The 13,215-nt window shown below is 33.8% G+C and overlaps 1 protein-coding gene across 1 annotated transcript; it reads right to left on the reverse strand.

The window, feature by feature from the left end:
• Positions 1-1,299: 1,299 nt before the first annotated feature.
• LOC306861731 (uncharacterized protein C12orf56-like) lies at positions 1,300-12,768 on the reverse strand. Its single transcript, XM_079404154.1, has 13 exons — positions 12,335-12,768; positions 10,682-10,859; positions 9,292-9,346; positions 5,905-6,184; positions 5,570-5,658; positions 5,346-5,490; positions 5,175-5,263; positions 4,049-4,138; positions 3,871-3,967; positions 3,621-3,695; positions 2,252-2,329; positions 1,966-2,144; positions 1,300-1,884 (listed from the first exon to the last, which is right to left on the reverse strand). Exons 1-13 carry the CDS (start codon positions 12,611-12,613, stop codon positions 1,770-1,772), a joined length of 1,749 nt encoding a protein of 582 aa, XP_079260280.1. The 5' UTR covers positions 12,614-12,768; the 3' UTR covers positions 1,300-1,769.
• Positions 12,769-13,215: the final 447 nt, after the last annotated feature.

A 13,215-nucleotide genomic window follows, 5' to 3' on the forward strand; every position in this document is an offset into this window, starting at 1 on the left:
TTATATTCTCATGGAAACTCCCATGTCTATTAATTAAATTATTATCATTCTTCTGAATTTCCTATTACTAATGTCATTTTATTTGCACTTTCTGATTGTATCTTTATTTCTCATACCATATTCAGAAAATAGCGATATACATTCGTGCCTTCAGCTGTGGGCATTTTTAAGAAGTGTTTTATATTTTGCATAGTTAGTATAGATTTTATTAAGGCTTTTTGTTATGAATGTCAAATGCATATCTATGCATGAATTTCACATTAAAATTAATAGTTTTATTGCCCCAGACACAGATTTTCAATAAAAATATATGAAAATCCATAATAAAAATATTAATGATTAAATATTTGGAATTATTATGATCTAAGAGGGAAATAAAAACAAACCACTGAATGTATTGTGTTAAAATAATTGATAGCCTATCAATTTATAGTTTGCTGGATTGGACTTGGCGAGAAACACTCCCTGCTACAAAGACTCAATAAGAAATGTTTACTTGAGCATTGCACTACAAATCTGTTTGCACTATGCACTGCATCCCACAAAATCTCTCTTTAATCTGCACAACAATTTTAATTTTTATCTCTATCTTTTTGCACAATTTCATGTACAGTATATATGTAAAGTTCTTGTACAGTCTCAGTTTGTGTATGTCTAGGCAACTAGGTATAGTAGTTATAGTATTTATAGTATATGTATAGTCAGATGCTTTTTTTTCTTATACTTGCATTGTTGTATGTTTATCTTATGTTTAACTAGTATGTAGCACGTGGTCCTGCGAGACACGACATTTCGTTCCACTATATGTCCACACATGTAGCAGAATGACAATAAAGCTCAACTTGAACTTGAAAAATAACTCTTTGCATTATGACAGCATGTGTATAAAATAAATATACAAAATCAAATAAATAAATAAATAAAATTCAAGGTCTAGGCCGGGCTTTCTTTGTAAATCATATTTGTCTATTATGAAGTTTTGTCACCTTAAAAAAACCTTTGTATAAGAAAATAAATTCACTGTGACACACACACACACACACACACACACACACACACACACACACACACACAGGGTAAATATAGCTTAATATTTTCAGTATGTGTCACTTCCAGTCAAGCTGTAATTCTGTAAATTTATGCAGAAATAAATACATAACTTGTAATTCTAATTATCACACATAAAATACTTTTTTAAATTTATACTGCAAATGCTGCATTTACATACACTTGCAGTTTGTTTACTACACATGAAAAAAACACCCGTTTATAAAAATGTCACAGACACAGATGTTATTTCAAATATTGGTATTTTTCATTTGAGGCCTTGAGGTACAGAGTTCCTGAAAATCAGTCTTACAGAGAAAAAGTGCATCCAAACAAAAACCAACCAAAATAGGCTTTAGTTACAGTACAACATAATAAATATGAAAAAGATTCATATTCATATTATAATACTGCGATATATTACAGCGGCCTGCCAAACTTGAATTTGTTCACTGGAAAGTGCATATTATGTTCATTATTTTATAAATATTTGAATATATTAAATGCTCTGCATTGACTTTCCATCACATTTCCGATATTTTACGCATATTACAGTGATAATAATCCTGAGTGTAGACAAAGGCAGAGTAAAATCACACAGTCTCTGTTCAAAACATAGTAAGACACAATATAAGACTGGAACTCAATCTTAAAGTGCAGCATAGTCATTCAAAGGCATATCTGCAGGAATACAAAAAATAAATGAATCCCAGAGGAACAGCTCAAGGTTTGAGGAGAACGAGACTGAGGAGCTGGGAAAGAAGGCGCTGGGCAGGTTGACTGATGGGGTAGTGATGGGGCAGTTTGTCCTCCAACCCTGACGTCTTCACATAGTACCTATACAAAACAGAAGATATTATAATAACATATATGACAGCTGTGTCTCAGCCTTGAAAATATCTGAAGCTCATGAAGAACCTGAACTCCTCCTTGAATCCCGTCCTGATGTATTTGCTCAAACAGGCGCTGTGCTGCAGACAGGCTAACAGAACACGGCAGCGCTGGAACAGGAGAACCGCCTGAGACGGGCTGAGCGCATCCTGAGGACCCGACAGAACCAGAACCAGCTGCTGGGCCTGATAGCCCACGAACGGGAGCTGCCAAAGAGCCAACAGGACCTTCGTTCAAACAGTCGCTCTGATATGGAGGCTAATCATGTGGATTCATGCAAATATGCATGAAAATGAAACGGGTATATACTCACTAAGAATGGATGCGGTTTAAGCAATCGAAACACCCAGCTGATGGTGAGGAAATGTCCCAGAGCAGGTGTGCGACTAGCCTTTGAACCACAAATGAGACCAGTAAAGCTGATCAGTGTTATATATGCGTATACATTATAGCTGTCAAACGATTAATCGCATCCAAAATAAAAGTTTTAGTTTACATAATATTTGTGTGTGTACTGTGTTTATTTATTATGTATATATAAACACACACACACACACACACATACAGTATATATTTTGAAAATATTTACATGTATATATTTATATTCATATAATTTATATTATATATAAATATATTTAATATATAAACATAACATATTTTTCTGAAACATATTTGTCTATATATATATATATATTAAATATACACAGTACACACATATATTATGTAAACAAAAACTTTTATTTTGGATGCGATTAATTTAGATGTATATATGCACACACACACACACACACACACACACAAACGCACACACACACACACACACACACACACACACACACACACACACACACACACATTACCGAATAATTGTGATTTTTGTTCATGTTTTTAAATGAAGTCTCTTCTGCCCTCCAAGGCGGCATTTATTTGATCATAAATACAGTAAATACAGTAATGTCATGAAATATTATTACAATTTAAAACAAATGTTTTAAATTTGTTTTCACATTGCACAATTATTAATAACGGTTATTAAAAACCGTGCTAAATGTTTTTTGATGAACAGAAAGTTCAAAAGAACAGCATTTGTTTTAAATATTATTTAAATATTTAAATAAAATAATGCTTTTGTATGTCTCCACGGTCACTTTTGATCAAATTAATGTGTCCTTGTTGAAAAAAAGTATTTATTGATTTTTTTAAAGAAACATGTGACCCCAAACTTTTGCATGGTTTTCTGAAAAAAAATAAAAAAAATAATAATAATAATACAAATAAGCAGCGAAAACTGTTTTCAACATTGATAATAATAATAAACGTTTCTTGACCAGGAAATCAGCATATTAGAATGATTTCTGAAGGATCATGTGACACTGAAGACTGGAGTTATGATGCTGAAAATACAGCTTTGATCACAGAAATAAATTACATTTGACAATATATTCAAATAGAAAACAGTTATTTTAAATTGTAATAATATTTTACAATATTACTGCTTTTTACTGCTTATTATCATTTTTATTGTTTATTATTTTTCATAAAATAAATGCTGCCTTGTTGAGCAGAAGAGACTTCATTCAGAAACATGAAAAAAATCATTATATTGATAATTTGATTTAAAATGATTTATCTTTTAAACAAATATATATATATATGTATATAGATGAGATAACGCTACTCACCTCCTGACAGAACACAACCACCTCAAACAGCAGCGCAGACGCCGCATCCAGATAGTCTGCCTGCAGACGCTGCAGCTGCAACACAAAGACACTTCATTATCAGAAATTACATTTAATTATCATACATTAATTGATCACGAACATGAATAGAAAAAAAACATTATTTCATCTTTTCCTAACACCTAGGAAGCAAGGGTGATTATATGATAACAAAACATTTCATTTTTCCATTATGGACTATCTTTTATACCTTATTAAGTGAAGATTTGGAGCCATTAGTGGAGTCTGGCAGCTGGAGATCAGGATTGCACACTAAAGCCAGCAGCATGTTCTCTGTAAGAGCTCCCCTGCGTCACACAGCAGCCATTGCTCAGTGAAATAAGCTGTAATGAGTGCACTGGTATTACTGGAGAGGTACAATCACTCACTGTTTGGCCGTCAGCATGCCGAGCCTCGCCGCTTCGATCTCTGTTTCCCTGAACATCAGGCTTAATATCTGAACCACCAAAGTGCACAGTCTGCAGGATAAAGAGAGACACGTCTTCGTCTTAATGACCTCAGACAGAAATGATCATGAAAATGTGCTCGGCGTTGGGTTGTAAGTTGTAAAATGTCAACCTGAGAACATTAAGACGTTGTAAATCTAATAAACACGGACAGTTTAGCTTGCTATGAGTCACGATTATAACGTTCCGTGATTATTTTACACAATTATACAAAAATGTTTCTTACAATGTTCTACTAACATTATTTTCACCCAAAATATAATGCTATTTGAACTTTTATTTTTAATATTCTAAGAATGAATTAGAATTAGAACCTTATTTAAAGGTTACAAAAACGTTTGTTAAACGTTCTACTAAATGTTATTTTTACCCAAAATATAACTTTTGAACATTTATTTTTTTATATTCTAAGAAAGTTAAAATTCTCTTGTTGTGACTATAATGTTATTTAAAGGTTACAAAAACGTTTCTTGCTAAACTTTATTTTCACACCAAATATAACGTTATTTGAACTTTAAAAAAAATATTCTATGAACATTAAAGTCCAGTTTTTGTGTCGTGATTAGAACGTAATTTAAACATTTCTTAAATGTTGAAATTTTATTTACCCCAAATAAAACGTTATTTGTACATATATTCATAATATTCTAAGAACATTCAAATCTCCAGTTATCGTTGTGATTGGATCCTTATTTAAAGGTGACTAAAATGTTTCTTAAATGTTCAAATAACGTTATATTTGGGGTAAAAATAAAATTTAGTAGCGTGTTTATTTTTAATATTCTAAGAACATTAAAATCTCCAGTTTTCTTTTTATGATTGTTATGTAACATCATAGGAATATTCCCGAAAATGTTGATCTCAGAATGTTTTCTCTCAGCGTTAAAGTTAAAAGAACGTTCCATAAATATAACGTTGAGAATGTTTTCTCCTAACAGCTCTATAACTTTTCAAAAACATCAGTGAAAGCTGTGAGAACATTTCCTGTGAGCTGGGTAAGTTATATATGCATGAGTTGCATGTTTGATTTTCATATTCGGAGGCTTACAGAAGTCTGTCGGCTGTGTGAACTCCCTCCTGGCCGCCCTGAGAGCTTTCAGACAGCGTTTTCACCAGGAAAGGATAAAGGTCCGGTGACTGAAGAGCAAAAAAGAGAGATTTTGTGAGGGAATTTTTCATTTTTGGATGAGCATTGCTTGCATTTGGAGCTGCATGTTACCCTCCAGAAGAGTTTTTTGATGGTGGGGTTGCGGTCCGTGGCCGTGTGCAGCTCCTGCAGGAGTAAATACAGTCTCTCCAGGCTGATGTTCTCCTGGAGCAGCTCTCCGCTCAACTGACTGAACAAGTGGCACGTCCGTTCCCAGCTGGAAACACATTAGCAGACGCTTTCTTAGCCTGCCCACACACATCAACACAAGCTGTTCAGTCAGAAAGATGCAGTACCTGATTTTCTGATATTTCTGTTTCTGAGGAGAAGAGGAGGATATGCCACATCTCTTCCTGTACACTGGGTCCAGCATCAAAGTTGATCGCTACAAAAAAAGGGGTTTTAAAAGGGTTATATAGTGGAAATGTACAGCTTATATGTTTATTGAAACACTTAAGTTTATTCGTCCATACAAAATGTGTGGCGGTACTTTATTTTAGCCTTTCAGTTTTAACCTTTATACCTTGCATTATATGTGTATTACTTAAAATGTGCAACAATGGCCAAATACAAAATGAACATTGACCATTAAACACAAAAGCGAGTAGAAACTGACTCCACAAACACTTACTATGAGATAGCTGCTCCAGGAGCTCTGCAGGTGAAGATATATTCGTGATGATGGAGACACAGCGTAAAGGTGTAACTCTTGCTCTTTCTCCTCGTCCTGTTCCTCAGTTGTTGTTCTCCTCATCAGTGCTGTCTGGACTGGATCTCGCTGGTCACTGGAGCTGGAGGAGTGAGCGGGAGACGTATTAAACACAGCCAGAGCCAAAACATCCGGGTTCGGACAGGAAGCTGAACGTCTCTTCGGAATGACGCTGACTTCTTCTTCCTCCAGACCACCATCCCTAGAACAGACAAACATATATATGGATTTTTAGGGAAAGTCAAACATGTCAAGGTGATTAAGATCTTAAAGGAGTACATTTCTGTCATCATTTCCCACCAGGTTTGTTTTCAAACCTGTATGAGTTTCATTCTTCTGCTAAATGTAAAAGAAGATATTTTGAAGAATGTTAGTGAACAAAGAGTTTCCGGTAGCCATTGACTTCCATAGTATGGAAAAAAATACTGTGGGTCGATGGGGACCAGAAACTGTTTGCTTATCCACATTCTTCAAAATATCTTCAAAACTCATACAGGTTTAGTGAGTAATTGATGACACAATTATCATTTTTGGGTGAACTATCCCTTTAAGTCTGTCTTAAAAGCACATTTTATTTTAGACAAAAAATTAGGGGAAAATTTTGAAATATTAATATTACATTACTTGTATTATCAATAATAATCATATTCATATTACATTAATAATATTATTAATATTTAAAACTTTTGATGACATGGCAAGCAGGGCTATTAACTAAAAGTAAAATAATTAAATAATGAATTGTTTCTGGAAATAAATTAAATGTTAAATAAATATAAAATATAATGTTTTTTTATTTCAACTAGTTGACAAGGAAACATTAAAATAAAAATAAAACTGAAATAAAAATTCATTCAAAATTATATAGACATAAAAAAAAGACAAAAACACACTACAAAATCACTAAAATGAAAATAAAAATGGAAAGTATAAAAATAAAACCTAATTTAAAATATTCAGAAAAACAATATATTAAAATAAAATAGTAAAATAAAATAATAATTTTTAAATTGAGGTTTAAATTTTAAGAGTAAGATGGCCTCACATGTGCTAGAAAATGAACAAAAATACTTCAGGGGTTAACTTTCTAATAAACTGATCTAAGATAGATCTATTTATAACGAAGCAGATCTCTTCAAAGAGCTCCTCTGAACTGTATAATTGAACAGGGCCTTTGATAAAACAGCACAAAAGCTGCTTCTGCTTGTAAAACACCTCAATCGAGCTGCACTGACAGAACATTTCCACGAGGAGGAGCGCAGAACTTCACGGTTTGGATGCCAGACAAGGTCTTTCCATCCCATCTTCATCCTCCATTTCAATCTCCTCTAATAGGATGCAGGATAAAGAGAAAATTCCCCCAGCTTTTTTAGGTGCACTGACCTACTTTTCCTTCTCATACTGAAGTCTAAGCCTTCAACTGATAGTTAAATTTTGGAAAAGCTGGCTTTAAATAAGGTTTAAAGCACTTCCCATGTGGTTTACTCCTCAATGGCGAGCTCTCACAAATATGTGCTAAACGTGAACTAATGGTGTCCCTGGGGTCGGGTTCGACTCGTTCACAGAGAGCTCTGGCTGGCATCTCCCGCACAAACACATGTCGTTAAGAACGTCAGGCTGCCATGTTTTGCTGAGACAAACAGGGTCTTTTAATTGGACGTTTATTGCTCATCTTGTGCCCTGGCAACAGCGCGAATGACGCCAGTCCTCCTCCTCTGCTCACCGCGGTAAAGTTATGGACTGTCAGCGGTGTAAAACACATGACAGCACATCGTGTGCAGCAGCGGATGGTAGTTTTGGAAACCAAGTGGAATTCAGATTTTCCAGTTTTCGTTATGAATATCAGGGTTGTTATTGTTAACTAAAACTATAACTAATAAAAAACAATTGTTAATTGAAATTTAAATAATCTTAACTTTAAAATGTTGCTTTGACAGCTAACTGAAACACGTACTAAAGTTACTCAATGAAAGCTAAAACTGAAATAAAATGATTTCAAATTTCAAATTTAATTTTTTAAAATAATAATAATAATAAAAATGACATAAGTGTGTACAAAAATTGGAAAAATAAACAAATAAATAAAAATAAACTAAAATTAAATACATAAAAAAGTCTAATAATCAATAATACTGTGTTATTTTAATATCATTGAGATACATTTTATTAATATGTTAAATTTGTTTTAGTTTTTAGATTTCCCATTTTAATCTTGTTGTGTGTTTTGGTCATTTTTATTAGATTTTGTTTTTCAGTATGTGTAGTTTAATGTATTATTTAATTGTTTAATGTAATTAATTATTATTTTAGTACATCAATGTGAAAATGAAAAAAAAAAAATGCTGAAATAAAAAACTGTTAAGTTTAAGGGTTTTTGTTTACATTTTAATTTATTCCAGTTCAAATGTATTTGATTTTATTTTAGAAGTGACAAAGGGTTTTCTGGTCTTAGTTTTAGTTTACAATAATTTCCCCAATAATACTAAAAAAACACTGATGAATTTATAATTAATTAGCACAAAAACAGCAAAAATGATATTGTAAATATGAAAATCATCATGAAACGTGCGGTTTCCAGTTTACAAGATGCGTCTTTCTTTTATCTGCGTTCATTAAACATGCATATGAAACGCGACCTCTGTGCTCTCCTCATTTCCTCTTCAGATGCTCACGTTGCAACATTTCAGAGAGCAGCATGCTTAATGACAAACAACTAAGTTACCGCAAACAGGATTTTAATAAAATAAATGCAAACATAATTAAACAGCATAAATGGAACATTAAATTCGAACATTTTCTCCTCCACAACCCAATAGGCCCAACAGGATTTAAATGTAACATATTTAAAATTTGATATAATTTTATTTTCTTACCACTCTAAACTACAGTGCACTAAAATACAAAGAGTCACCGAAAAGTCAACTTTTGATCCATTAAATGAATGCTTGCTTTTGCATGTCACTGGATAAAACACCAACACACATTTTTTTGTGATGCTGATGTGTGTTAAACAATTCTGCTTGATGAGCTTTGAACCTTTAAATTATAATACTATGTATCTATGATATCTTAGCACAAGCAAGAACTTAATTTAGTTTCTACGAGCGTCCTGTGAGATACAGAGCAGTGGGATCTCTGCATTTATAGTGGCACCCGTATAGTAGCAGCTCGAGTTGCTAAGCAAACGAGTCTTAAAAACGGAGTCTGTTCGCTCCGAGAGGCAGTAAAAGCTGCGAGGTGGAGATAAAGCGTCAGAATGGCTCATTGTGACGCTTGTGTCGGGTGAACGTGAGGCCGTTAACACTGTACCTCATTGATGTGGGAGAGATTCTCCAGCTGGAGGACTGCAGAATGGGATTCACGCCTGCAGGATCAAAAAACACAATTACTGCATTTTCACGTTCAGGTGCATCTGAGATGACAATTTGAAATCTTCATGAAATTTACATTTACATTTATACATCTGGCGGATGCTGTAATTCAAAGTGACTTAGATTGCATTCAAGTTACACATTAACATTTTATCCGTTCTTGTTATCTGTGGGAATTGAACCCATGATCTTGGTGTAGCTCTACAAGAAATCATGGTGTTTCAGTCTATCCTGAATTTTAAAACATCAATGTCACATTATTTATGTGCATCTTATACAGACAATTACTTAACTATATCTCCTTGCTGATAAATGGATTGGATTAATTTTTGATGTTTTTAAGGGGCAAAAAATTGCTGTAACTGTCCTGAGAAAATTCTACTATTGTTTAATATACTTAAATAACTATTATGTTAAAATAATACAATTTGTGGAAACTGTAATATATATTTTTAATAAACAATCATTGAAATGTATTAAATATTGTGATACATTTTTCAGTGTTTGATGTCATAATGAAAAAATAAATACAAAAATAAACAAAAATACCTTGCAGTTTGGCATATTATTCACTTTTAGTATTATTTATTAAACAAAAATACAGGTGTCCCATATTTTATTAATATTTAATAATCTAATATTTTTAAATATTATGATTATGTTTTGAATGTAAAAGGACATCATTCTAAAAATGCTGTAAAAATGTATTTTACCTTGAAAAATGTAAAAAACTTAAGATATGTTATTAGTTTCTGAAAACACAAAATAGTTACAGGTACATATTTTCATTGTTCTTAATAACTAATTTGCCGCAGTTGTTTGTTTAAATGTTGAGAATATGTTTCATTTTCTGCTTGTTTGCAAATAAGATAAATATCTGTCATTGACCCATCACAGCAACAGAGCAAATGTGTCAGGGAATCCTCCCCATTAACAGATGAACTCAAGTAATGTCGAAACGCTGAGTGTCTTTGTGTGTCCGGTCTATACAGATCACCTGCTTCAGCTGATTATCCGGTGCTGGTTAAGCAGCTTTCCTGCTCTGCCGTACACTAAATCTCAATGCAGAAGAGCAACTAACGGTTAAGATGAACACAAACTCACAGCTGAGTGTCACATGCATGTCAGTGTGGGTTAGACGGGTGTCAGAACTGCTGCTTCATCCCCACAGCTCAAAGAGCTCATGGATTAACACACATACAGCTTCACATCACACCGTCCAGGGAAACATGGACTCTAGTAGTCATGCTTTGCATCGCCTGTTTGTGAACAGTTAATTCATTCCTGATTAATAATTCATTCTTGATTGAATTAAATAGCTTTTTTACCCTCCAGAGAATGGCGGGCACTCGAGTTGCGTCCTCGTGATGGAAACGGTGGCTTATTCTGAACAGATCCTTTGGGTCTTGAGCTCTTTTTCCCAGGATCCTTTGCAGTATGAACAACACGGATATGCATTGAGCGCTCACGATCCTGTCCGCTGAGGAAATCTGGCAAATCATTGATCTGTGAGGAAAGACAAGAGATCTGTACGCTTACAGTCTAACATTGACCTAATTACATCAGTGTAAGCCGCTCTAATGACCGTTTAATAACATCTAATCATCAATGATCAATTAGAATATTACTTTGTAAATGTATTAAAAATGTATAAAAAAGGAAAATGCATTTGCATCTATGTTAATGACCGTCAAATTGCATTTCTTGGTAATTGTGACATTTACATGTGTGATCTGTGTGTGTTTTCCAGTCTTTCAGCGCTCCATGACTCATGCTTTGAGCTGTACGTACACGAGCTTACCAAACACACCTTCTTTAAGCAGTTTAACATGACAGGATAAGCAGACGTCCTCACTATAATTAGCATTGTCTTAGCAGACAGTCGTGCTTTAGCTGACATTTAGAACACTTTGACTCAGCGGCGAGTGATGTATGTGATAAAATATCAGTAAATCAGTAAATAAATAACAAATGATTATTAGTTCATGTATTTAAATAATAATTCACATAATTTAATAAATACATAATATATAATTATACATAATGACTCAGTGAGAGAATGAGAAAAATAAATTTAATAAATTAAATTTAATGAAGTCTCTTGTCGTGTATTTTTGGATGATTAATTTATATGATTTTCCATGACTTTTTAAATAATTTGTGATAACGTAATAAGGAGATTGATCTCACAAAGAGTCATTTTTAACCACTTTTCAGTTTTATGTTCCCTGAATTTCTAGTAAACGCACTTTTGAAATTCTGTAATATTATATATATATAATATATAAGTATATATAAGTTTTTCACTATAAAACGTTTTTGATAGAAAGATTGGTTTATTTGTCAGTTTTTTCAGGAACACGTGAATCCTGTTCAGAAGAGTGTATAGTTAAATTATGAATTAATTAATTAATTTTGCAATAAAAAATTGATGCAATAAAAAAAGAAGTCGGCAAAATATCACAAATTAATGTTATTATTGAGCAATTAGGCTATATGCAATATCTTATAGTTTCTGTTGATGTACAAATTGCATTACTGTTATTTTACTATATTGTGTACTTTAGTGTTGTTTTAGTAAATGCATTGCCCGCTAACTGGGAACGTTCTCGTAATTGGTTAATATTCTGGCAAGGTTCTCTCAGCGTTAATAGAACGTTTGTTCAGTTACTTCAATAACGTTCTAGAAATGTTTGCACAAAAAACATATTTATACATGGAATGTTTCTCTCAAAGATTTTAGTTGGACGTTCTTACAAGGCAACATTCCCATAATGTTTGCAAAATTATAAAATGGAATGTTCCCATAAAGTCTTCTCTAACGTTCACATGCCCATCAACGCTTTTTAAACTTTCAAAAAACTGAATAGTCAGAAATAACCTCTCTCGTTAGTTGCGTTAATCAATTGTAGCCTTCTCTTTCTAATCACTCGTGCATGTGATTATAAATTGATAAAGGCATTGATTTCTGTGTCTCTCACCAGCTCGATGCTCTTGACGTGTCTGAAGCTGAGCGCCTCTCGCAGCGCGCGCGGCTGATACTCGCTCAGATACACGCGCTCGTCGCTCAAGATCACATGCATGAAAACCTTCTTGACCGAGTCCGAGACCACCACACACGGCTCGTAGACCCGGATCCGCTCGTACACATCTCGACTGGTGTTCCTCTTGAGGAAAGAGTCCAATTTGCTGTTTTTGTGGCGGAGCAGCCCGTGCTCACTGGTTCTGGCCATGGGAATGTCACCTTTAACACCACCCATATCCCGCTCGCGCTGTCATATTCAATACCATACAGAAGTCATTTCTGCATTCCCTGAAGCCCTGCTGTGTCGGCTGTAAGGTGTATTCTCGAATTTCTCGCTCTCTGTGCGTATTTAACTCCTGTCAACGGGAGTTGCGCATGCGCAGTCGCCCTTATAAATAGTGCAGCATGGCTTGGCTCTTTGTTATGAGGAGGTAACAATCAAAATATAGGCTATAAACGTAAAGAACAAATGAATACACAACGTTATAGCTGGTGAAATTAACAGCCGATATGTAATATAGCGTGAAAGTCGTATGGAGTCATTTTATTTGGTGGTGTTTGGTGCTTGTTTTTTTTTTGTTCTTGTGGACTGCCCTTGCACTGTTATTAAAAAGAGTTTTGTATATCAGGGGGAAATTATACGGGTATGAAGAATATGCATTTTTTTGGCTGTTCTGTTCTTTTTATAGTCCTACTATATATTGTATAATAATGTAGAAATTTATAATGCATATTATTTTATTTGAATTTGAGGAGGAAGGATTGCGGTTTAATGTAAGAGATGTTTGTGTTTACTGTTTTATGATTGAAAAGCATGTTGAAATGAACACGGAACAA

Source organism: Barbus barbus (assembly GCF_936440315.1).
Source record: "Barbus barbus genome assembly, chromosome: 42".
Lineage (NCBI taxonomy): Eukaryota > Metazoa > Chordata > Actinopteri > Cypriniformes > Cyprinidae > Barbus > Barbus barbus.